The sequence below is a fragment of the Eublepharis macularius genome, chromosome 2 (genome assembly GCF_028583425.1).
Source record: "Eublepharis macularius isolate TG4126 chromosome 2, MPM_Emac_v1.0, whole genome shotgun sequence".
Lineage (NCBI taxonomy): Eukaryota > Metazoa > Chordata > Lepidosauria > Squamata > Eublepharidae > Eublepharis > Eublepharis macularius.
In genome coordinates this window covers 11760659-11787978 of record NC_072791.1, presented here as the reverse complement: position 1 = coordinate 11787978, position 27320 = coordinate 11760659, and the positions used below count along the sequence as shown (strand labels likewise).

Genomic DNA, 27320 nt, shown 5'->3' with positions numbered 1-27320 from the left:
AGCCCCCAATTACAGGGAAATTAGTTGCTACAGCCACCTGGTTCTGTGTGCTGTTTCCAGCCGTTTCAATGCTTAAAAGCAAAAAAAGGAACAGAAACAACTCGGACTCGGACTCCCCAGTAACCTCTAACTATAAATCTTCAAAGCAGCTCCGTACAGATGACTTTCTACAAGATGGAGCTCTGTGGGAGGCCATTCCTCCTTCATACAACAGGTTTAACCTGTTGATGGAAGTGGATTTAATGGACCAGAATATCTTATGCGCCTTTTCTATCTCTAGGTGTATTTCTGTATGCCAGTGACTGTGAAATGCTTGCTATTGTAGTTTGAAGAAAGGCAATCCACCTATGTACATTGGGATGGCTCATAGATAATCAGATGCACCTGTAGTACTATGCAATATGCCAGATTCATAGACTAATAAGAGAAATCTTCTTTTGAATTAACCATGCTACAAGTAATCACCTGCCTGCAGACAGAGGAGTGGGTAATAAACCCCTCGGTAAGAGAAACGAGCTTGCTTTATGTCAAGTCAATTAACTGACTCTCCCAAGGCTGTGAAAAGTCCCAAGCAATAGATGCAGGGTACTGAAAGTAGCTTTCTGCACATTCCAAAGGAGGGGAGATTGCTCCCTTTCCACAGTACCCAAAGGAACAATCTAAGGAACAATCTCTGCCTGTAGAGTACAAGGTCCTGAAGCAAAGGATAGGAAATAATAGTTCCTTTATGCAAGGGAAAGTGACAGAGGAACTGATAAGATGTTCCTTGGAAAGATGAACAATGCTCTAAAGTAATGAGCAATGCTTCTGAGGTGATAAGAAACGTCAATTAAGAAAGTATGCATATTGTGACCAATGTAGTTTTAAGGCTGTAACCTATGTAACATGTTAATTGACCTAAAGTTATAAAATCTCATGCTGTAACATCATAGCTCTGAAGAACTAATCAGTCCAAGGAGCCTTTTGTTTCATCCTGTTAACTGGATTGTTCTTCCTTGCTTGTAAGCAATGACTAAAACGGCCTATGCTTATCTCTCTCATGGGACTCCAGCGTATTCTCCTTTACTAATTGAGCCAAAACAAGATAAGGTACAGAATTTTGTGTAACACTGTTGGAGTCACACCTGTTTCTCCAGTACAGAATACACAGACTGAAGAAGGAAGAACTGTGAAATGTCAGGAACAGCCACTCTAAACCCACTGGCAGAGACTGCGACACTGAAAGATCTCTGTCTTTTGGTGCTACACCTCTGAAGATGCCAGCCACAGCTGCTGGCGAAACGTCAGGAACTACAATGCCAAGACCACGGCAATACAGCCCGGAAAACCCACAACAACAATCGTTCTCCGGCCATGAAAGCCTTCGACAGCCCAGTCTACAACCATCAGTAGATTGGGCTGTTCATGGCTTTTTTTTTGTTTGTATTGCTAATTGAGGCCAAGTCTAGAAGCAACCACCAGGACATTTGATACCACATTACTTGTATGACTCACCCAGGCCTGGCTGCTTGCTACTGTTCAAAAGCAGCCCCCCTCCCCCAAAATCCAGTGAGGTTTATTGGTCAGAGTTTTATAGTAGAACCTGGGAGACCCAGGTTCAAATCACCACTCCACTGTGGAAACTCACTGGATCACATTGACCCAGTAACACACTAGAGCCTAACCTACCTCTCAAGTTTCTTGTGATGGTAATATGGAGGCAAGGAGAATAATGTCAGCTGCTTGGGGTCTCCCATTGTGAACAAATGCAATATATAAACAAAGTAAATAAATAATAAATATAATAAATATATAGATATAAATTAATATAGAGATGAACATGGGGTGCAGATAAAAGGTAAGTAGTTTAGTGGCTATGAATGAGGGAAGGATGTAGGGAAGGTGAGCACTTGGAAGCTGCCAGGAGGAGGGGAATAGTGTCAGGAAGGGGATATAGGGAAACATGAAAGGGGAAAAGTGAAAAAGGAAGCAGAGTAAGGTGGGTGGGGAAAAGAGAAAGAATCAGGAAAGGGGGAGAAGCTATGGGGGGCAAGGAAAAGAAACAATATGGTGGGGGAGAAGGAAATGAGATGCTCCCCAAAGTCCCTGTGGGCCCCCACTTGTTGCTGAACTATGACCTAAAAATTCCTGCAGCTTTCAGATGCCAGAGAACATGACATGGGACGAGCCGTGGAGTGCATATTTACGAAACGGTTGAGAAGTTAAAAACAGTGAACCAGGAGCAGAAGAGAGCACCTGAGAGTCCCACAGATGCTGGATCTCTTGAATCATTTGCAGAGACCGGAGAGGATTTCAACAAAAGTCTGGATTGTCCATGGAAGCCGCCGGCTCCAGAGATGAGGAAGGTGACCCTAGTTTGGAAGCTTGCAGGTCCCCAACCCGCTGATTGATTTCATATCTTTCCACTAACTGCAAATTATTAGAACCCTAAATATGATAAAAAGTACGAAGAGGTTTTATGCTGACTAAAATCATGTTTTTGAAGGGTACCTTTTAAAGTAAGGAGTTGATCTGTGAATAAGATCTTGATAGGGTGTTTTCAGTCTACGAAGCACTATTTATTGTCATTCACAGATCAATATTTTTATACCCTGGTAGGGTTTTTTATGCTGGACTTTTAACAAATACCTGTTGATCTTTTATGTTTTCATTACAATTTTTAAGCTGCCTCAGTCAGGCTCTCTGGAAAGGCCGCAGGATAATTCTCTAAATAAACAAATATTTTTGTCATACAAGAAAGGAAAGCCAGGCAAAGATCTTGCAGACTTTGGTGGCTGATTTGAGAAACCCAAGTTCGACACGTGACTTCACGGGGTTTGCGGACTCATTAGGAAAGAATTAGATTGTCTGAGGTGCCTATGATTTGAAGAGGAGAGGTGGATTTCTAGAAGATAAAAATATGTTCCCCCAGCAAAGGCAACTGAAGTGCACCCATCTGCAGAAGTTACCAGGAAGTCTGCAGATTTTCTGGCAAGGCAGTTCGTGCTGAGTGTGTGTGCAGAATTGTACCTTCAGTAAGCCATAACAGAGTGAAGAGGGAAACCCTCCAAAAGTCCGTTTTCTATTCAATAACAGCAAGAAAAAATAGGAAGGCCATGAGGGAACATGACTGCATGGGACTGCCTCTCTATCTATGCCCACCACAACAGCTTCGCTCCTCTGAACAGGTCCTTCTGCAGGTGCCATCCTAACAATGGGCAAAATCTACAGTTAGCCAACAAAAAGGCTATTCTGGTACAGCAAGGTACTCAAACAGGGAAGAAAACCACTGGAAACAATTACTAAAGAGTGCTGTTTATAATGATTAAAGTGCCAGTGCTCTACATAAGAATAAATAGTCATTGTAAAAGCCTATACAAATACATTTATAAATACAGTAGCAGTGCAATGGACCTTTCATACAATAAGAAACTGATTCTTTTCCCAATACATTTATAAATACAGTAGCAGTGCAATGAACCTTTCATACAATAATGCAGAGGAGTTAGCCGTGTTAGTCTGCAGTAGCAAAATCAAAGAGTCCAGTAGCACCTTTAAGACTAACCAACTTTATTGTAGCATAAGCTTTCGAGAATCACAGTTCTCTTCGTCAGTTGCATGGAGGACAAAAAGAAACTGGTCAGATATATAGGTGGAGAGGGGAGGGCAGAGTAGATGCAAACAGTAGCTTCTGATATGGAGATCAATTTGCTTCTGTTAAGGAAGTCAGTTACTTCTGATAATGAGATAACCATTCATAGTCCCTATTCAATCCCAGCTTGACTGAGTCAAATTTACATATGAATTCCAATTCAGCAGCTTCCCGTTGGATTCTGTTTTTGAAATGTTTCTGTTGAACTACAGTGACCTTTAAGTCCTTGATGGAATGTCCTGGTAGATTGAAGTGTTCTCCCACTGGTTTCTGGATGTTGCCATTTTTAATGTCAGATTTGTGTCCATTTATTCTTTTGCGCAGAGGTTGGCTGGTTTGTCCAATGTACAGAGCAGATGGACATTGTTGGCACATGAGGGCATATATGCCTCATAAAGTTGGTTAGTCTTAAAGGTGCTACTGGACTCTTTTTGATTTTCATACAATAAGAAACTGATTCTTTTTCCTATTTTCAATAACAAGGTTCAATTGCCAATTAATAAAAAGTTGCATCCGGGGAAGTACAATAAATTCAAGTCCAATTCATTTATATACTCCTTTTTGGGTATAATAAACAAAAATCTTTATAAATAGCACTCTTTTAGTAATGGTTTCCGGTGATTTTCTTCCCTGTTTGATTACCAAAATCTACAGTTGTCTGCTGTTATGCACTGTTTTGGAGATATGAGTCATTTGTTAGGGTCAAATTATGCTGGGAGGGAAATCTGAAGCCTTTGTTGGGGGAGGGGGTGATGGCCCTCTGTTTATTCTTTCTCAGGAAAAGCTCCGCAAAATGAATGGATGCAGAGCTCTGCGTTCCATGGGGCTTGTAGCAGGACTCATCACCCTTTGCTACCTAGTGTGGCTTACGGCCACCTGATATCTGTTTGTTGGTTTAATGCAGGCTTCATCTTTTATTTCTCTGTTCATGCTGAGATCAAAATGGGGGTATCAAAATGAGATCCCCGGGGGCTACACCGCATATGCGCACTCTCTGTTGGAGAACGACCTCCCTGAGGAGTTCAGGAAAGCTTCCTCTCTCCTGGCTTTCTGCAAACTATGGGAAGCTGAATTATTTAGGAGGGCTTTTTATTGAGGCAATAGGCCTCTGCTGCAAGAAAAGGCTCAGAGAGATGGTCTGGAAAAGGGACTGGGACTATAGATCAGGGGTGTGCACCGGATGGCCAAGATCTGGGTTTCAGAGTTATAAAAAATACTTGGTATTCCTGAATTCCAGGGCAGATACTCTTATCCAATTAGAGAATCCTCAGTTTATCCAGTGAGTCCCATAGGGGAAAATGTCCAGGCAAGGGCATTTTTCAACTAACCACACCAAATTTGCCGGGACCCTACTCCTGGCTGTTCACTAGCACCCCCTCCCCCTTACAGGAAGATTGGATCCTGGGATCCCGTTCTATGGGTCCCTGAACACGTTGCCCCCATTTGCTCTCTTTTGTTTCCTAGAGGAGAAACCACCAAACCAGAGAATCCCTATTCCCTTTAGTCAGGCAAGGGGAGGGCTGAGGTTTGCTGAGCATTTAAAAGGTGGCCAGAGATGCATTCCTTCTGATGAACACTTGAATGCAAATTGAATTATTCAGGAGGGCTTTTTCCTCAGGCGATAGGACTGGGCAGTAAGGAAATGGTTCAGAGAGATGTGTCGCTAAATGGATGGGGACTGTAGTTTATACCACTGTGTACTGCCTTTTGTTGTAATAATGCTCCTATAGGATAGTTGCTCTACATTGTCAGCTTCCTTTACTTACGTTTTGTTTCAGCATTGTTTTGGATCTGTGTCAGGTTTCTGCTTCTTCAAATTTCTGTTGCATTGTTTATTCGAAGTATTGTTTATTGAATGTATCAGCAATGGATCGTATTGGCTTACATTCTCGTGGACTATCAATTACATATTTCAAATAAAAATTAAAAAGATATGCCTTTTTAGTACAGTGGATAAAAGCGTGGGACTCTAATCTGGAGTGCCGGGTTTGATTCCCCGCTCCTCCACTTGAAGTCAGCTGGGTGACCTTGAGCTAGTCACAGCTCTCTCAAGGCTCTCTCAGCCCCACCCACCTCACAGGGTGTTTTGTTGTGGGGATAATAATGACATACTTTGTAAACCGCTCTGAGTGGGCATTGTCCTGAAGATATATAAATCGAATGTTATTATTATTATTAAAAGAGAGGCTATTTTGCTAAGGATTGCAGCCAGCAGCTCAGCGCAGAGAAAATAACAGCAGGAGCTGCCTCCCTTATTGCAAGAAGGACTCAGCTCCACCCCCAGGGAAGATGAGCTTCCAGAGAGCAAGAAGAAAAGCCCTGGAGGTGAATGGAGCCCTTTCACTACTAAGGCCAAAAGCAGGCAGGCCTTTTGCAAAGGAAATATTCGTCCCCTACTTACCTCTTTTTAAAAAGGCCTCCAGTACTGCCTCCTGTCCCCTTCCCCTTCCCCGCTGGAAGTGAGTGTGGCAAGTCAGGTGACTTTCTCCAGGCCTCTCTAGGAACGGATACTCCTTCCCTTTAACCTTTACATGGACTGTCCAAAAAGCCCCAAACCCCCACTTCTGGCTTTGCCCTGTGGAGGATGCATTTTGACATTGAAACAAAATAAAACCACCCTATAGGCAGCACCACAGGGCTTTTTTTCTGGGAAAAGAGGTGGTGGAACTCAGTGGGTTGCCCTTGGAGAAAATGGTAACATGGCTGGTGGCCCGCCAGGGAGTTTAGCTTGCCCTCCGCACTGCTCGGCGGTGCAGAGGGCAATCTCAACTCCCCTCTGTCTGGAGATCAGGGGGCGGGGCCACCAGCCATGTGACCATTTTCAAGAGGTTCCGGAACTCCGTTCCACCACGTTCCAGCTGAAAAAAAAGCCATGCAACACCATAACAATCACACATGAGCCCCTTTAGGTTGCTGTCACAGCCCAAACACAAGAATCCAAGGCACAGATCCTCATGGATGCTGAGGATTTTTAAATGCCCCCCCCCAAGCTCACCATCATATTCACAGCTACTGATTGCACCACAAAAACCACACATCTCTATTTGGGGAGCTGCCATGGAGAAAAACCATGATTTAAAGGAATGTGTCTTCATGAATCTGCAGGAGTTGTATCTGGAGTTGGCATTGGAAGTTCTCCTGGTCAACCTTGTTCAGATCCCCAGAAAGGATCTGGTTGGCAGCTGCTGACAGGTTTGCTCACAGTGGCGGGCTGTGTGGATCTGCTAATGCTGTGGGAGAGCAAGTGGTGACAGAGGGGTTACCACAGAGGACCTACAGAAGGTGCCTAGACTGGAAACTGTTGGTAAAGATCCCATGCAGTGACCATGTGACCATGTTTTCTTGTAGCTTGTAGTGGAGAACCTCATCTTTGGTACTTAAACCTGGTTCATGAAACCCTTGCGCCAAGCAGTGGAATGTGCTTTACATGAGGTTGCTGCTGAAGCTATGAGGAAGTGTCCCTTGGTGTATCGTGGCGGCTGTATGGCTCCCAGTGACCTCCAGTTTGTAAGGAGCACCAGATATTGCTACATCAGCCTCGATCCACTCTGGGCCCTGTTTGTACCACTGAAGTCCTGAAAGGTTTAGGATTGGGTTTAGAACCTTCGCATTTCTCTGCATGAACTGAGATCTTCTTCAGAGGCCCTGCCCTGTCTTCCTTTGCTGAGCTCCACAGGAGCAGGGCCTTCTCATCTGTGGCACCACCAGGTGAAGAATGCCCTCCTCTCAGCCGTTTGCCTGTTGACCTTTGGCACCAAGGCCCACTTCTATGCCAAGCAAATTTAAGGTTGCCCGCTAGATTCTATTTGAGTTTGTATTTGTTGCTGCTCGCTATTTGTTTGAGTTTATTTATTATAAGTTGTGAGGGGTTTGAGCTGTGTGGTTGTGGATTCCCCTTTATTTTGCTATTTTGCTTGGGCAGAGTGAAAGCAGGCATGGGTTTTATTATTACTTTCTCGAGAGAGTTAACATAAGGGTTAAAGGGAAGGAGACTCCATTCCTAGACAGGCCTGAAGAGAAACAGCCACCTGACTTGCCACTGTCATATCCTGTGTTGAGTGGGGAACAGAGGGGAGGTAGCACTGGAGGACTTTTGAGTAGAGGTAAGTCATAGACTAATGTTTCCTTTGCAAAAGGCCTGCCTGCTTTTGGCCTTAGTAGCCAGAGGGCTCCATTGACCTCCAGGGCTTTTCTGCTTTCTCTCTGGCAGCTCCGCTTCCCTGGGGGTGGAGCTGAGTCCTTCTTGCAATAAGGGATTCTTCTCCTGCTCTCGTTCGTCTGCGTTGGGCTGCTGTCTGCAGTCTCTAGCAAAATAGCTTCTCTGTTGGCATCTCTTTATTTTATTTGTATTTGATGTATGTAATTTATAGTCTACGTTTCTCCAAGGCAGATTACAGCGTGTAAGCCAATATGATCAATTGCTAGGACATTCAATAAACAATACATAAAATAAAAAATACAGTAGAAATTTGAAAACCTAGCAGGAATATGACTCAGAGCTGAAAAAATACTGAAATAAAGCATAAGCAAATCGACAAGATATATTGATACTGCAGAGCAAGTATACAATAGGAGCATTATTACAGCAACATATCTCACTGAATCATTTTATTTCACAGTCATATCGCCTGAGGAAAAAGCCCTCCTGAATAATTCAGTTTTGCATTCATGTTTTCATCGTTTGTAGGCAACAGGAGAAATGCTCTGGCCTGGACATGTAAGCGATGAAAAAATCTTTTAACTCCCCTCCCCACTCCTAATATATTATGACTGTGCAGGGATATCTGAGAAAAAGAAGCACTCCCTTTATAAAAAGGAGGGCAGCCATGCATTGGTGTAAAAATTTGATTAAAAAATACAGATCCTCGTGGATCGTAGGGATGTTTTTCATGGGGTCCCCCAAACTCACATGGCCGTGGATTTCTTCAGTGGTATGGCGATGAGTTTTGGGGAAACCCATGTAACAATCTTCAGGAGGCATGAGGATCTGTGCTTTGAATTCTTGTTTTTCCACTGCGATGTGTTTATTCTGTATCAACAAGGGGACACCTTTGCAGAATATAGCGTCTTCATGTGGATAGCAATTTGGGCAATAGTGGGCAACTGCAGATTTTGCCCATTTTCAGAGCGGCACCTGCAGATGGCCCTGCTCAGAGGAGAGAAGCTGCTGCAGTGGGACATACACACAAGCAGTCCTGTAATTTTTTCCCCATAATCCAGCTGTAGCGTAGTCACGTGACCTTCCTGATTTTTCTTGGTGTTCTGGAATAGCAAACTTGGATCTTTGGAGGGTTCCCCTCTTCTCTTTGCGATGGCTTACTGAAAGTTGAATGCCACCCACAGCCCAACTTTTCCTTGCCAGAAGAAGCTGCTGTCTTCCAGGTGAACAGAAGATCTTTGGCTTCAAGAAATCCACCTGTCCTCTCGAAATCATGGACACCTGAGGCGATCTGATCCATTCTTAATGAGTCCACAACCCCAGCGAAGTCACGTGTCCGACTCGGGTTTCTCAGATCAGCCACCAAAGTCTGCAAGATCTCTGCCTGGCTTTGCTTTCTTGTATGACAAAGGTATTTGTTTATTTAGAGAATTTTTATGCTGCCTCTCCAGAGAGCCTGACTGAGGTATCTTAAAAAGCGCACCATAATGAAAACATAAAAGATTAACAGTTGTTAATTAAAAATCCAGCATAAAAACCCAGATAGAATATAAAAGCATAGATCATTGAATGATGACAAAGAGGGCTTTCTGGACTGAAAGCAGCCTCTCAAGATAGTAGTAACAGATAAACTGCTTGCTTTAAAAGGCACCTTTCAAAAACCTCATTGTTATTTGGCATATAAAGCTCTCCCAACTTATGATATTTACAGTAGACTCCTAAGCGGAGCTACTCCAGCCTAAGCCCATAGATTTCAATGGACTTAGGCTGGAGTAACTCTGTCTAGGATTGCACTGTTAGAGTGCTTGTCTGCACATTTAGAGGGAAGATATGAAAACAACCAATTGGTTGGGGGCCTGCAAGGTTTCAAATTAGGGTCCCCTTTTTCGCCTCTGCCTCCTCCATGGCTCTGGTGGGTTCCATGGACAAGTCAAGTTGCTGCTGAAATCTTCTCTGGTTATCTGCAGTATGATTAGAGAGATGTGGTTCTCTCTTTCTAATTTCACAACCATTTTGTAAATATGCACCCCACTCCTTGTCCCATGTAATGTTCTCTTGCATCTGAATGCTGCAGGAGCCATTATTTTATAGTTTCAGAATGCATAGATTAAGCAGAGCAGAGCCTTTCTGCTTGCTTTGTGGAGTTTCTTCTTCACTTGCTCCATCCAGCTGCATGACTCTGGGGTGTTCCATGAGCTTTCGTTAGTGACGACGGGTCACCTCTTTAGATGCAAGTTTCCGTGTTTGTGTGTTTCTGTGTGTGTGTGTTTGCAACAGATCAGTCTTCTCTTTGAAGGGGGTCATATAACCAACACTTGCCTTGAAAAAGATACCTGGCAGAGGAGGAAGGCGATCCACTGGTACAGGTGGAGGCTGTTTGGAGAGGAAAGAAGGATGAGGGGAGAGCTGAACTCATTCAGTCCAGAAGCAAGAAAAGGCCCTGATGCCACTGAGGCTGGAAGCAGAAGGGAACTGTGTGAAGGAATCTTGCAGAAGAGCCTTGGAGAGGAGTTTCCACCTTCCGATGTGGCGCGCCAGCAATTCCGGCACTTCCGTTACCAGGAGTCCGAAGGGCCCCGAAAGGTCTGCAGCGAACTCCACCGCCTTTGCCTCCAGTGGCTGAAGCCAGAAAGGCACAGCAAGAAGGAGATCCTGGACCTGGTGATCCTGGAGCAGTTCCTGGCCATCTTGCCCCCAGAGATGGAGAACTGGGTCAGGGAATGTGGGCCGGAGACCAGTTCCCAGGCAGTGGCCCTGGCAGAAGGGTTCCTCCTGAGCCACGCAGAGGACAAGAATCGAGACCAGGAGGTAAGAGGGCTTCTTCAAGGAATTATGTGGTGCAAGGGAGATGATCAAGGATATCCTCGAAATCCATACATCCAACTTTTTTAGAACCCCTTCCTCCCCCCCTCCAGCATTTTCCTGCTCCTTTCCTCAACAGTTTCCCCTTTCTGGGATCCCCATTTCTGTTTCAGGTGCAGGAAAACATCGAGTGTTACCTCAGAGCAGCTTTCTTGGGTAAGCTATAAAGGCTTTCATACCCATTCGATGGCCTCTTTGAGTGTGTGTGTGTGGGGGGGCTGCTTTTATTTTCCTGACCTCAGTCTAGTGTGGGAAAGTCACTCCCTTGAGCTTCTCAGTTTAGAAATATCCATTTGGGGAACTAAAAACCTAGAATTGATTTAAAAATCAGTGCAAATTAATTGGAAGAATAGTGTAGAGAATAGAGCTACCTCAGAATGCAAAAAAAAAGAGGATTAATGTAAGTTAATGTGAAAAATTGGGAAGATAGTGCGTGGGGCCAATAAGAAGAGGGAAAAAATGGTAAGCCTTGAGGAGATATTATGCCGTAGTTGTTCTGGGGGACTTCAACGTCCATCCAGAGACTACCTTGTTTGGGAGCAGTTCAGGATTTTAGGCCTCCATGACAACCGTGGGCCTCCCAGCCAAGTGAGCAGTAGTACTTAACCAATAGCAACTGTACTTCCCCAATAGCAATAACAGAACTTTACCAGTGGTACTTCAACAAAAGCCTGCCCTTTCCCAGATCTTTCCCATATGCAAAGAGAGCCTTGGGTCAGACCTGCTTCTACTCTGCATTTCAGAGTTCTTCCTTCTTCTTTCTATGAATTTTGTGCCACTGGAAAATCAGGCCTGTATTTGTCTATGATAACTCTAACAAGATTGGATTTAGCAAATGTATGGAATCAAAACAACATCCGAAATAAGGATGCAAAGGTAGTTGTGACCATGAACCAAGAGAGGGAGATTCGTTTTTTTTCCCTTCACACAAAGAAATGAAATGCTAAATACTTGAAAGTTTCAAATGTCTTCCAATGATCTTTTGATCCTTCCAGACGAGGCCTTGAAACCAACAATAAATTCTTTGCCAACTTTTTGTGACGGAAATAAAGTAACTTCAATGTGGCCAGAATGGGTAAGTGTGGAACTGCAAATCATGACCCCCAAGTGCCTCCCGCCACCTACCTCTCTCTACCCCAGAGAGAACCCCTCACTCTCTTTGCCTTGGTTGCTATCTGTGCTGTTCACTAGAAGGCAAATGAGAGGCTGTGCTAAAAGTTTGAATGCTACAAGGAAGATTGTAGTTGCAGTCATTTTTGGCTTGTCCTCATAAGGGGAAGATTTGTTACATTATCTGAGAGGATAGAGAGTTTTTTCCCCCCCTTTTCAGGGTCCGGTGACCTTCGAGGAGGTGTCTGTTCATTTCACTGAGGAGGAGTGGGCTCTACTGGATGCGGAAAAAAGAAGCCTTCACAGGGAAGTCATGGAGGAGAATTTTCAGAATGTGGCCTCTCTGGGTAAGGGTCCCCCTTTCCCTTCCTTCACAGATGCTGAAGGCTGAAGTCGCTCCTTCTAAGAAGGACTCTCGTAGGGCCCTTCAGATGGAGACTCTGAAGAAGTGAGTGGGGCGGTTCCACACGCAGGCAAATGAGGGACTTCTGCATATCTAGTGGACTCCCCAACTGTTCATTTGTAAGCTAAAATATTGGTTTATAAACTAAGATGAACATTTCATGGATGTCAACAAGGCCTCCTCATGGGCCTTTAAAAGCAGCCAAGGAAGCCAGCCTCCTACCAGCTGGGATCAGGAGCAGAGCTGGTTGCAATGCCCACCCCTCGCCTTCACCCAGCTGGGAAGTGGAGCAAAGCAGGTGGTAATGCCCACCCACCCCCCACCTTCACCCGGCCGGAATCAGTTGCAGAGTAGGAGGCGATGCCCGTCCCTTCTTCACCCAGCAGGGATCAGAAGTGGAGCAGGAGGCAATGCCCACCCCCCATTCACTCAGCCGTGATCAGGTGCAGAGGAGGGGGCATACCCCCTTCAACTGGCCAGGATCAGTGATGGAGAAAGCGGGAATGCCTGCCTGCCCACCCTTCCCTTTCTAGTTTGCTAGTTTTAAACAACGAACATAATACTTTTAGGATATAAAGATGACCCTCGCTGCACATTTTACAAAATACGAAAAGGCATATTTCCTTGCTCCAAGGACCAAATGGTCTTCCATTGGGCATGAGGAGGGTACCAGTGTGGGCAGGCAGGGGGGGGGTCAAGGGATGAATTGGGGCCATTGCACTGTGTTCATGCTGCTGACACCAGTGTAAGTTTTGTCAATGTCAACCCATGCAGGAAAGGGTGTGTCAGATCTTTGAAGAACAACCATGAAAACCTGGATTTTAGCAGGTGAATTTTTGGTCACTGTCACAAAGAGTGTTGCCTGCTGAATTCATGTGTGTCAAGCTGCTATTAAAATCCAAGGAAAACGTCTGTTCAGAAAGGCTGTTGTAAGGTCCCTCAAGGAAGGGTGGGATAAACAGTGTTCCAAACCAAAAAAAAACCAGATTTATTAGTTTAAAAAGAATTTTCAGATCTTTAGTAGTAATTCAAGGTTTTGGGGATCCATCAACACGTATTCCCCAACCTACAAGGAGTATGGGGTCTCTTAAAAGGGAAAGGAGTCCTTAGTGGACCTTCCACTAAGAAGGTAGAATGCTAGATCCTGCACGCATTTGGAGGGGGCTGAGATCCTGTACCATGGTGGCTCTGTCTGGGCTAGGGCTTCCCTTCCCTGTGCTGGAGTGCCCTCCTCTGCTCTGGGCTATAAGCAGGATCAACTGAGGGATAATTCTGGATCCAAGAACTAGCCTCCTCCCCTCTCATGTAGTAACTTTTCTGTTTCTTTTCCCAAAAGGAGGACTTCTGGTTCACAGGCTAATATTCTCCTCCCCTTCCCAGAGGCTGGCCACTATCTGCACATAGGAAGACACAGAGTTCAAGGTTCTTTCCCAGCAGCTGGGAACTAGCATAGTCAAAGAGAGACAACTTTAGACAAAATTCACATCCTGGGAGAGTTGAGAACCACAGCTGTAACAGATAAACATACCTAAAAGCCAAGTTTGCACTTGTATAAGATAGAAAAATCTGCACAATCCTTTGTAAGATCATGATACTAGAACTTTCCACTAAAGCTTTTCTAAACCAACCCCCCCCCCCCCAAAATTGTTGGCTAAACTTTTGGAAGACCTTCCTCACAGAGCAGTTCCTCAGCGGAACAGATTTCCTTGGGGGGTGGTAGGCTCCTCTTCTTTGGAAATGCTAATTCTATGACTCAGTATGGAGTTAGGTAGATGGTGAGAGGGAGAGTAGGAAGAAAGGAACCACTGCTTTGTTCCTTGGCCCTTTCATATGTTGAAAAAGACAAAGAGAAGTGGGGAGAACTTAACACAAACAAATGAAATAAGAACCTCAGAGGTTAAATGTATCTAAAGTGAGGGGCTTGGTATTTAAATTACTAATTATAGAACATAAATATTTATCAATAAACAAAAATTCATGTATTTATTACAAAACGGTTTTTAAACAAAACTAATACAGATGCAAATATATCCTCAATACAGATTAAAATCATACAGAAATCTCAAACAAAGGTTTGTAATAATTGTGTTTGTGTGTGTGCATACGTATATTTTTATATATATATAGTGTGTGTGTGTTCTATATTTAGCAGTTTAAATACTAAACCCTTCAATTTAGATTCATTTTAAGTTTAGGTTTCTTAAGCCTTTTCTTACGTTCCCAGGGTAATGCTGATAGCCACTTTGAGGTGAGAAAAGAATTTCCCTCCAGGCCAGATTGGCCCCAAACCCTAGAGGGCTTTTTGCCTCCTCTGGCCATAGTAATACACAAACTATACACAAACTATACACGGGGGGGGGGGGGGGAATAACAGTCACCTGAAAAAATAGTATATACAAATGCAATTCTTTTTATAAATATTTTCACATAATCACTGAACATTTTCTCAATCACCATAAGGATGAGACTGAATTTAAATTTACGGTTTTGTTTGTCTCTCCAAGAGATTCTTGGATATTCTCTAGGCAGAGGGACTTTTTGAGACGGTAAGTAGAATGGATTCACAGATCGGGTTGTTTACACCCAAGGGGTTTGAACGTGGACTGGAATTTATCTTGTTTTTTGTAAACTGATTGTACGCCCTTGGGGCATTTTTGCAACAATTGTGTGTATTGAGTTGTGGTACTGTAACTTTAATTAGTTATCCTCTTTGAAGCCAAACTGTCACTTTAAATTGTGTTGGCTGCTATGTATTTAAGGTTAAGTCGGGTGTGGTGGTTATACTGACCATTTTGATGTGTGCTGAATAAGAATGCACGAGAGATTGTTTGTGGTGATTCTTTGGTGAGTCATTGATTGCTCTGTTTATCAAGTGTATTTGTTCACAATGAAGAGATAGCAGTTATTTTTATAAATATGTTTATTTGCAGAAAAGTGTTCCTTTGGTGGAGAAACATCTGGCCCCTGAGGAAGTGGATAGAACACGAAACAAGCCGACTTGTTGGGCGGGGGGACCCCTTCGGGGGACCCTTTACATCTTCGTAGTTCCACCAATCTGCAAAGAAAGAGAAAATACAATTCAAAAAGTATTATTTGAGGGTAACTATTCAACACACTTACCTTTGACTGGTGGTTCCTTCTGGTCAGTGGAGGACAGCCAGTGACAAATTGTTTCCATTCCTGGATGTAGAGGGTCAATTCCAGAAGTGGTTATTTGTCAATATCTTCAGTGTCTAAGTGAAATTAACACGGAAGTTAGAGACTCTTCCTGTAGGACGCTGTGGACTGAGTTGTTTGTTTCCTCCATTGGGGGTAATGAGCACTTATCTTAATGATATTTTTTCATCTTTAATTATGTGAAAATATTTATAAAAAGAATTGCATTTGTATATACTATTTTTTCAGGTGACTGTCATTTTTCCCCCCGTGTATAGTTTGTGTACTGGGACGGTTATTACTGGGGAAAGCCTCTTGTGTTTTGTTCCTCTGGCCATAGGGCAGGGGTCACTGAGGGAGTAGAGGGGGGTTAGCTGTGAATTTCCTGCTTTGTCCATGAGGTTGGGCAAGATGACCCTTTGAATCCCTTCCTGCTCTCTTTTTCTGTTTACCCTACATGAAATACTCAAAACTTAATACCTTACAGTATATGTCACTTCTTTAAGTGATTCATCTTCTATTCTTATCAAGAATTGTTAATGGCCTTTGACCCTTTATTCTACTTTTTTTTTTAAGTCTTACCAGTCCTCTCTTTATTCCAGCAGCAGATGGTCCCCAGAGAAAGCCTAAGGGAGAACTAAAACAACTCCCATTGGAAGGGGAACAGCAGAGAAGCAATGGGACAAAAGAGAAGAAGGAGGAATCATCCTGTCAACAAATCCATACCAGGGAGAAACCTTATGAATGCGTGGAGTGTGGGAAGAGCTTTGTTCGGAGTCAACAGCTTACTATCCATCGACGAATCCACACAGGGGAGAAACCATATAAATGCATGGAGTGTGGTAAAAACTTTGCTCGGAATGCACATCTTACCGTCCATCGACGAATCCACACAGGGGAGAAGCCATATAAATGTGTGGAGTGCGGGAAGAGCTTTGCTCACAATTCACATCTTACTGTCCATCGACGAACCCATACAGGGGAGAAACCATATAAATGTATGGAGTGTGGGAAGAGCTTTATTGAGGGTCAACAACTTACTATCCATCGACGAATCCACTTAGGGGAGAAACCATATAAATGTTTGGAGTGTGGGAAGAGCTTTATTCGGAATACATATCTTACTGACCATCGACGAATCCACACAGGGGAAAAACCACATAAATGTATGGAGTGTGGGAAGAGCTTTGCTCGAAATACATATCTTACTGTCCATCGACGAATCCACACAGGGGAGAGGCCATATAAATGTGTGGATTGTGGGAGGTGCTTTGCTGAAAAGTCAAAACTTACTATCCATCGAAGAATCCACACAGGGGAGAAACCATGTAAATGTGTGGAGTGTGGGAAGAGCTTTGCTCAGAGTCTATCGCTTGCTGCTCATCAACGAATCCATACTGGGGAGAAACCATATAAATGCATGGAGTGTGGAAAGAGCTTTGCTCGGAATACATATCTTACTGTCCATCAGCGAATCCACACAGGAGAGAAGCCATATAAATGCATGGAGTGTGGAAAGAGGTTTACTAGGTGTCCAGAACTTACTGACCATATACGAATCCACACAGGAGAGAAACCATATAACTGTGTGGAGTGTGGGAAGAGCTTTACTCAGAGAGCCCACCTTTTTATGCATCGACGAATCCACACAGGAGAGAAACCATATAAATGCATGGATTGTGGAAAGATGTTTTCTGAGAGTACAAAGCTTAATGTCCATCGAAGAATCCACACAGGGGAGAAACCATGTAAATGTGTGGAGTGTGGGAAGACTTTTGCTCACAGTACACAGCTAACATACCATCTAGGAATCCACACATCAGAGAAACCATATAAATTCGAGGAGTGTGGGAAGACCTTTGCTCAGAATACACATCTTACTGTCCATCAACGAATCCACAAAAGGAAGAAGCCACATAAATGCATGGAGTGTGGAAAGATGTTTTCTGAGAGTTCAAAGCTTAATGTCCATCAACGAATCCACACAGGGGAGAAACCATATAATTGTGTGGACTGTGGGAAGAGCTTTCCTCAGAGGGGCCACCTTACTGTCCATCAACGAATCCACACAGGGGAGAAACCATATAAATGTGTGGAGTGTGGGAAGAGTTTTCCTCAGATGGCCCACCTTACTGTCCATCGACTTATCCACACAGGGGAGAAACCATTTAAATGCATGGAGTGTGGAAAGACATTTGTTTGGAGTACAGATCTTACTAACCATCACCGAATCCACACAGGGGAGAAACCATATAAATGCATGGAGTGTGGGAAGAGCTTTGCTCACAATAGACGTCTTACTGTCCATCGACGAATCCACACGGGAGAGAAACCGTATAAATGTGTAGTGTGTGGAATGAGCTTTGCTCAGAGGACACACCTTAATGTCCATCAATGTATCCACACTGGAGTAACCATATAAAATTGTGGAGGGTGGAAAAAGCTTTGTTTAGAGGACAAATCTTACTGCCCATTGACATATTCACAGAAGGGAGAAACCATATGATGCATAGAGTGTGGAAAGATGTTTGCTTAGAGTACAGAGCTTACTCACCCTCAATGAACCCACACAACGGAGGAACAATATAATGTGTGGAGTGTGAAAAGAGCTTTTCTTGGAGTTCAGGCCTTATCGTGCATCAATGAATCCACTCAGCAGAGAAATCACATAAAGGTTAAGAGTCTGGAAGAAACTTTTCTTTTCAGAGATTCGGGGAAATGACGACCTGAACAGTAGCATTTCTAAAACACCCTAGACTTATCTTGCTGTAGGTATATTTATGCCATGTAGAGGGAATTTATTCCTCTACTCATATACCTCTCCCTATGGGGGAGACCTAACTGATAGGTGAATCCATAGGAGGAGGCATGATTTATTCAGACCCCACCGGGGTTCTGATAAAACCAAAGTCAGCAGAGAATAAGGGGCCTTTGCCAGTAAAGTTTGACCACCCTATTTCTACCTGTTTTTTGCTTTTTTCTTGTTTTTCACAAATCTGTAATTTTTTTGGCTCATTTCTAAAGATTTCTGTTGGAATGCTGGTAAATCCCCAGCAGCACCTGACTTCACTGGAAAGAGAGTTTCTGAAATTTATGGACTTAAAAAGTACAAAGTATAGAGAACTGATCTATTAGAGATTTGTAACAGTGCAGAGATAAAGTATTGAATTGTGCCTAGCTTAAGTTAATTACTTCTTTCAAAAAAGCTCTAACCTTAAACAGAGCGGAAACATCAGAAGCATGGAATAATTTGTATTCTTACCTTCTGGCTATATTCTATCTCACTGCACATATCTGTGAATTATTTTTTCTGTGGACCAGGAACTGCAGAATCATTTTTGTTGTGAACTAACAACTATTTGTTCTTCCCCTTCCCCTCACTGCCTGCCAGCTCTGATATGACACACCAAAGAGCAACTTGGCATATTCAACAAACAGATGGCTTAACAGGAGGATAGAAAAGAAATTAATTACTTTTTTATGCTGAATGTTATCAATTAGAACACCATCTCTGACAATTTCTAGTAGACAAAAATAGCTAGACTGTGGACGTCGTTCCTCCCCCCACCCCTTTTTCTTCAGGCAACATGAAAAACAAAGGAATCAGGACATTGGAAAATATTATTGCTGCTGGGCAAGCCTTCCATTTGTTACTTTTGACTTTTTGGCTTTTCCTGGATTATTATAGACTCTCCTTTTATGTTTCTTTTTTCCTTTCTCTCCCCATTCTATTCTCCTTTATCTCTCCTCTCCTTTTCTTTATTAAGTTTTCTTATCAAATTTAAATATCAATAGAAGGTACAAAATGTTTTGCTGATAACATAATTATGATTATGAAATGACAACTAGGAAATAAGCTACACTTTTTATTTTTCACTTCTCTCTACTTTTATTTATAAAGACTTATTTATAAAGACGTATAAAGACTATTGGTGAAGCAAATGCATCAATTAGAGGAAAGATCTCAGAAGAGCATTCAGAGTTTTCAGAAAAATATTAAAGAATTTGAAGAAGGAACTAAGAAACATATTTAAAAAGCATGCCATGAACTATCAGCTGGACTGCCAAAAATTAATGCAAAACTACAAGATTAAAACACAAGAAATTCTAAATATTAAAAAGGAAAACAAAAATCACATATATCTAGAAAGACAAGATTATCGATTGAGAAAGAAGAACAAAGAATCAAAGTCTTGGAAATTCAATATAGACCTAATAAGCTACATTTTAGAGGCATACCAGAAGATTTTGGGAGGCCAGACTTGGAAGAGAGATTTCAGGAACTGCTACAAGGGCATTCAAGATTTTCACTCAAGAATAAGCTATCTCGACATTTATTGGTTTGCTTTACTCATAAGAAAACACAAGACACAATGCTAGATGCAACAAGAGAATTCTCATTTACAGTAGCAGGAAAAGAAGTGCAGATTTTTCAGGACTTACCACCAACTGTATTCAGCAAAAGAACAGATTTTAACTTTTTGAGAAAAATTCGACAAGAAAAGGAAATAAACTGGAACCACTGGAAATAGAGGTACATGTACGGAAAGGAACATAATCCAAATAGAAGAACAAGCCAAGTTAATGGCTGAAGAATTGCAAACGGAGGATCCACATGGAGGAACTGAAGGAAAAACTTCAGGTTCTCTAAAGCAACGTTTCTTTAAGAGCTCAGGAGAAGAAAAGCCAGTTTGGTGTAGTGGTTAAGAGTGTGGGACTCTAATCTGGCGAACTGGGTTTGATTCTTCACTCCTCCACTTGAAGCCAGCTGGGTGACCTTGGGTCAGTCACAGCTTCTAGCTCTCTCAGCCCCACCCACCTCCCAGGGAGTTTTGTAGGGGGGATAATGATGACATACTTTGTAAACTGCTCTGAGTGGGTGTTAAGTCATCCTGAAGGGCAGTATATAAATTGAATGTCATTATTATTATTATTAAAAGGCCATGGCATCAATAATGGGACAAAATTGATAAATTAAAAATAGTATAAGAAAAAATTAATGGGCTGAACTCCTACAAAACATAGAAAATTTTTTAACCAACTGAATGCAGATATTTTATGCTTACAAGAAACTCACATAAAGAAGAAACCTGAACATATTTTAAATAATAAGAAATTACGCAATGTATATTTTGCCTCAACACCAAACAAAAAGCACTCTGTATAAACAAGCCGCAAGTAGAATAGAAGAATTAAGAGATTCAGAGGGAAAATATTTAATTTTAAAAATGAGACTCCTGGAAGGTAAGGTATGCATGTTAGCAACAATATATACGCCAAACAATGCTAAAGTGAAATTCTTTAAGAATTTTTTCCAAACTCTTAGAATTTCAAGATAAAGAAATAATGGTTTTTGGAAACATGAAGGGAGTTTTAAATCCAAAGAAGGACAGGTCCAGAAACTCTCAACGTCGAAAATTACTGGAAAATGTATTCCAATGTTTCAAAATGCTAAACTTAGAAGACACCTGGAAGATAGAGATTTTACATTATTTTCTGATGTACATCAAACACACTCAAGAATAAATGCGTGTTGGATATCAAAAAGCCTAGCAATAAATTTAGACAAAGCAGAGATTCAACTGAAAACATTCACAGATCACGATCCCATAGAGGTAGTTTGGCAATGGAATAGAAAAAAAATAAGAGGCAGATGTAAACTAAATGATGCTCTTCTATTACAAGATGATATATAATAAATAAGTGTAAAAAGGAGCTGGAAGAATTTATTTTTATTTTATTTTATTTTATTTATAGTCCACTCCCCCTGCAAGCAGGATCAGAGCTGATTTTTTAAACTAAATTTTTTAAACTAAATAATACAGAAGGAAGGTCTTCAGTTACAATTTGGGCAGCTAGCAAAGCTTTCATTACAAGAATTCTATTAACAGTTGCTGCTAAGAAGAAAAGAACAGAATGAACTAAGACATTAGTAGAAAGAATCCAGAGAATGGAGCAAGAGCATTAAAAAATTCAATAAAAATACATTATTAGAAATTAATTCAAAAATCAACTAAATATGTTAGAAATGGAGGAGGTACAGAAAAAAATTAAAATGTTTAAAACAAAGACATTTTGAAACTGCGAACAAACCTAGTAGATACTTGGCATATTGTCTTAGGAAGGAGAAAGAAAAAAGAATAATAACACGTATAAAGAAAGGAGATTGTTGTGAGAATTTTCTGGTATCCTGGGGTGACTCACAACTAGACATGGGCATGAACAGCATTACGAACAGAAAAAACCCATGAACACCCCGATCTGCTGTTCACGAGCAAGCTGTTCGTGAGGCCCCATTCTAAACGAACAGGTGGTCACTAAAAGCCTTGTTCCTTGCCTTCTGCAGCCTGCTGCAATCAATCCCCTTGGCAACCGGAGGGAGGGAATGAACTCTGTCTGAACTCCTTCTGGCTTTCCTTCTGGCTTTAAACCTTCAAAGTACTTCCAGCAGAGAGTCCCGTTTTTGCCACTGTGAAGAGAAAGTGACAACCCATGGATCATGCCTTTTCCGAGGTGCAATCTCTATGAAACTTGGGGGGTCTTCGGAGGACAGTGACAACTATATCCCCTGTAAAGTTAGTGGGTATTGGACATTGGGAAGATTCTCCTGGGTGTGAGGGATGGGGAGAATCTCCCCACCTCTCTCGCACTGGGCAGGCAGCCTGGCTGTGCGACTGCTCTCCCAGCCCTTTAAACTATCAGCTGGCAGTTGGCAGGGGGAATTTCCCCCCTGCCGCCTGCCAGCTGATAGTTTAAAGGGATCTTTAAAGGGCCAGGTAAGTGGATTTGAGGGGAGGGGCTAAGTGGGGGAGGTTGGGGGGGATGGTTCTGGGTCCCACGAACAACAAACAACGAACATATCCGGGAACAGTTCATGTTCATCCATGTTCGTTGTTCGTTGTTCGTGGATGGCGCCAAACGTCGAACAGGGTTTTCGGGGGGGGGGGGGTTCCATTCTTTCCCATGTCTACTCACGACAGAGTTGGTTCGTTGCTCTGTTAGCCCCTTACCAAGGCATGTACATGTGTGCGAACGAAAACCTTGACACTAGGAAAAATAAGATCACTGCAAGAATGTTCTTAAACAAGTCTAATATTGTTTATTGTAACACAACAGAACATGCATAAATGCTCAGCCAGCAGGCGCCTCTTGAAGCCTTGGCTGATTAAAACAATAGCAGTGGAAATGGAATAGCAATCGAAAACCCCTAGATAGCAGGTCAAACTCTGGCCAAATCCACACTTCCCTACCTTCCGCTTTTCATGTGCATTAATCGTGCTGGATTCTATCCCGCAATGTCCCAGTCTGTGTTCACATCCCTTCTCTTACTGCCGCTGCCTCGCACTATACTTCGTCCACATCCCTAATAGAATCGCGCAATACGGGGCGGGTTTAGATCCAATGTTGCCAATGATGACATCACGTTCATTTTTTTTTCATTTTTTCATCAGATTTCCGCTATAGCGTTTTTTTGCTAAATTGCTATGGCGAGGCCACACCCCTATGATGCCTGTGATTGGTTAATGTTATTCTATGCCTTTTTCTTTGAAATCCATTGGACCATTATTCTGGCAGGCTAATTTGAACTGATATTTAAGGTGAGGGTGATCCAAACTCTCCAAATGGGCAGACTAATTATTTGACGCTTGAATGTAATGTTAGAGAATGACAGATTTCCGCTAGATCAGTAATTTCAACAGTTAAAAAAAATTAATTTTAACAGCCACCGATATTTCCGATTGTTTGGCATCCTAAAAATGACATGGAAATGGAAATGACGCCACTCCTTGATGTCTCCATGGGGATTTTGGAGAACCCCGATTAAGATTTATGGCCAGGATTGTGCAACAATGCTGGGAAAGTCCCCTTTTTTAAAAAAAGGGAAAGGGTGGGTAGGCAGGCATGCTGCGGAGAGAGTGGGAAAGCTTGATAATTGCACGGCAAAGAGGGATGGTGTTCCAGAAAGGCTGAAAACACGGAGGTGGGGTGGTTTGAAGGGCGCGGTCTCCTTGTGAAATGCTTCTATTTGTCCACATCCACGGTGAGAACCGCTCAAGAGAAGCGTTTGAACACATGACAAATTCGTTTGAGGTACAACGCGAAAGACACGAGAGAATGGCGGGATTGAGGTAAGAGTATGTGAACAGCCCTCTGAGAAGCGAATAATGGGCGGGGGGGGAGCGGAAAACTTGAGACGTGTGGATTCGGCCTCTAAGACAGCAAAAGAAAACAATTAACCCTTCTCGAAGGAACGAGAATTCTCAGACTGAAAGATGCAATCCACAGGAGTTAACAGCACTCTCTGCAAAGGGCCCTGCGTGTGTGATGTGCCAATAACAATTAACAGAGATCAAGTTATATATGCAGAAAAAGAATTACAATTTATTAATGCTCTCTCAGGACTATATAAAAAGAAGTTTGTTATATAAAGTGGAATAAGAGATTATTTAAAAGACATTCCGATCACAAAGTTTATACCAGAACATAGAAATTTTTAAAAAATAATTTAAAAAGTAATAATTTAAGTAATCTTCCAGGCAATAAAAATATGTTAAAGGAGAAAGCAACAGGCCCAGATGGGCTGACAGCAATGTATTGCAAATATTTAGAAATTTTAATGTTACCATTTCAAAAAGTTATGAATGAGATAAAAGGAAAGACAATACCTCCAATGTAGCAATGTGTGTATAACTTTAATATATAAAGAAGGCAGTGATGTAATGCTGCCACAGTCATATAGATCTATTTCCCTACTGAATGTAGATTACAAAATGAAAAAATGCCAAGCAGAGTGTCTTCCAGTGAGCTTGCAGCTGCGAGCACTGCTTCTGCCCATGTGAAGAAAGTTCCGTGGGGGTGGGGCTTTCTTGCCCTCTCCACCTCCCCCACCCTGCTTTCAAAAGTGCAATAAATCATTACCTGTCCTTAATCTAGCTATTCCCCCACACCTTAGGGCTGTATTTCTCCAAATCTCCTCTAGGAAGCCTTTTTAACTTTTATGCAAACTAGGAAAACTCCCCTTGTCAATATCAGTTTCCTCCCGACTTTAAACTTAAATGATTTTCCAGAATTAGGTTTTCTGATAGTCTTTTTGCAAAACAGGTTTAACAGGTGATTAGCCTTACCACAGACCCATCACCCTCCCAGAGACAGCCACCTGTCACTTCCAGTCTTTGGTTCACTTATCATTGCCTCACTTTGTGAACAATGCATTCCAGACCATGAAAATCAGCACAATAAATATAGTCCCAAAATCTCCAAAACCTGGCAGCGCTTTTTTCCAGCTACTTCCTCTGTGTGGCGCAGGTTCCTTGGCGTCACAAGCTGGTCTTTGTCTCTACACCCTACTCATCTGTTCTTCACATCAAGAACCTACAGGATTTTCACAGTCTAGCCTCCCTGTGGATAGCAATTTGAGTAATACTTTCTGGGTACAAGTTCTTGAGAGTTAACATTCCTTTCATCAGCACTGAGCTGCATCCATCATCTTTCTTTGTGGACTTTCAGCTTTTGTTGAATCCTGAAAATTTCAAAAATTGGTCATTAGTGTCAGGGCTTGCTGTGGCTGCTGCTGGGCAGGCCACTGGCATGCCTGGCCCTGACATCAAAGGGGTGTCAGGGATACTGCAGGACCCTGCTCTGTGGAAGGAGGGACGGTATACATCACACCGACTCCCTCTCACTCCACTTGCTGGCCTGCTCACCCTGACCCAGTCCTCCACCCCCCACCCCACCCCCCTAGGAGCCTGCTGGGGCAACCGGGCAGCTGTCTCCTGGCCGTCTCCCATCCCCTCCTCCAGGTAAGTCCAGGGGCTGGGCTGTGGACAAGCTCTTCCCACCCTCAGTTTTCTAACTGGGACTGCATGTCAGTGAGACTGAGGGCCAAGCTACACATGACGAATGACACTTGAACGGCAAGTGGATTGAGTGGAGGGCAAGTGAACAGGGAGAAATACACTTGCTGTTCAAGTGTCATTCGTCATGTGTAGCTTGGCCCTGAGGGTCTCCCCCCAGCCCTCCATGAGACCCTCTGCCTCACTGGCATGCAGCCCTGGCTGGAAGTCTGAGGTTGGGAAGTGCTTGCCCTTCCCCCCTCCAACACCCCTGCAAGGCAGGATGCTGGAATCTCTCTTTGTTGCTTGCCAACACCCCTGAATATTTGCCCACTGTAAACTAGGGACCTCCCCTTGCGAGTGAGGTGATATCCAGGATACATCATTTAATATTTTTTTCTTTTTTCTTCTAAATTTTATCTGTTGTGAGCAAACTAGTTGCCCCATTTCTCTTCAAATTCTTTAATCGGTTTTCTGTTTATATAACTCATCGATTTTGCCATTACCACATATTCTGACAGTTTCTTTCCCTGGTTGGGCATTCTTCTTTCCATTCGCTTGCCATTACCACTCCTGTCGCCGTCAGCAGAAACCTAAGTAAGTCGTGTAGTGTTCTGTCAACGTCTGGTATTATTCCTGACCACATACTCTGAGGTTTCATAGCAAAATCAATTTTTAAGATCCTCTGAATCTCAGCATGTATATCTTTCCTTTTTTTTTTTTTGGTTTTTTACATGTCCACCACAGATGAAAAAAGAACGTCTGCTTCTTTACATTTCCAGGTTGTCCCTAAGTACTTCTTATCATTTTCTTTCAATAAATCTTGAGGAAATGTACCACTGAAAAAACATCTTATACCATCATTATCATTCGTTTATTACGGTCCTAAGACCAGCATAAAAATCAATCAAACCAAGAATACAATAAAAGTGAAAAAAGGATTGATTTTAAGAGCTTTAAAGACGTGATTTCCATCATTTAAGAATTAATGCACAGAATTTAGCATCTTTACATGTAATCATGAAATTTTTATCAGATAGAAACCAGTGGAGACTTGCTTTATTGGTGGATATATGATCAGAGATCATATTAAAAAATGGGGTAATGAATCTGAGACAAACTTCCCTATAAAATAGACAGTATAGGAACATGTGCTGTACCAATTTTCTCTCAGTGTTTGGCTTGCTGTAAATGTTATGCCCTTAGTCCATAAAGTTTCCTGTGTTGGAATGTTATTTCTTCTCCCAAGTTTTGCATCCATTTTAGCTCGCAGGTTTTAACTTGTTCTGTTTCTTTATCATATTAGAGTAAAAGTTTGTAGATTTGGCCTAAGATGTGATTCTTTCTCTGCATGATTATCTTCTCAAAATCAGTCAAGTCCTATCATTTAATATTAATGTATGTATTGTCTCACCATTGTTTTCAACTCTGCATTGGATTTCTCCTTGTTTTCAAATTTCTACAGTCTTTACCCAATTGTATTGTTTCTTGAACGTCCTCGCCATAGATCATATTGCCTTACACTGTGTAATCTGCCTTGAGTCCAAGTGAGAATGTCAGGCTATAACTAATGTAAATAAATAAACAAACCATTCACCTCTGTATAACATTTGTGGGTTTCCTCTTGCAAGGGGATGTTTGAGAAGCCAGGTGATCATTAAGACCATAACATATGCACACATCAAGCCCATCTAGTCCCACATGGGCTGATGTAAGGTTTATACCCAGAGAGAAAGTCCTTCGGATCAGTGGGCCCCAGGTCATGAAGGAATAACCAGCACCTTGAATTGAACCCAAAACCAAATCAGTGACCAGTACATGCTTTTTGGCATTGGAATTATGCGATCCTTTACTTCAATTCGGTTGTGATGTAGAGGTTTGAGTCTGGGAGACCCAGGTTCAAATCCTTGTTCACCCATGGAAGTTTAATTAATAACTGTTAATCTTTTATATTTTCATTTTAAGTTGACTCAGTCGGTTCTCTGGAGAGGCAATATAAAAATTCTCTAAATAAACAAATACTTTTATCATACAAGGAAGCAAAGACAGGCTGAGATCTTTCAGAGTTCGGTGGCCCAAGACCAACACGTGACTCTGCCGGGCTTAAGAATGGATCATTAAGCATGGATCAGATCATCTGAGGTCCTCATGATCTGAAGAGGAGAG

The 27320-nt window shown here is 42.4% G+C and overlaps 2 protein-coding genes across 2 annotated transcripts in view; both read left to right on the top strand.

Moving 5' to 3' along the window:
- LOC129324811 (zinc finger protein 420-like) overlaps positions 1-21036 on the top strand; it is a 37617-nt gene extending 16581 nt beyond the window's left edge. The window contains exon 6 of the mRNA XM_054972217.1: positions 16055-21036. Within this exon, the coding sequence (XP_054828192.1) occupies positions 16055-17743 (1689 nt within the window). The 3' untranslated portion in view covers positions 17744-21036. The remainder of the gene's footprint in view (positions 1-16054) is intronic.
- Positions 7692-12385, top strand: LOC129324810 (neurotrophin receptor-interacting factor 2-like). The gene is made up of 6 exons (XM_054972216.1): positions 7692-7734; positions 8994-9201; positions 10087-10598; positions 10766-10808; positions 11648-11727; positions 11983-12385. The coding sequence occupies exons 2-6, from the start codon at positions 9096-9098 to the stop codon at positions 12151-12153; spliced, it is 912 nt and encodes a 303-aa protein (XP_054828191.1). The 5' UTR covers positions 7692-7734; positions 8994-9095; the 3' UTR covers positions 12154-12385.
- Positions 21037-27320: the final 6284 nt, after the last annotated feature.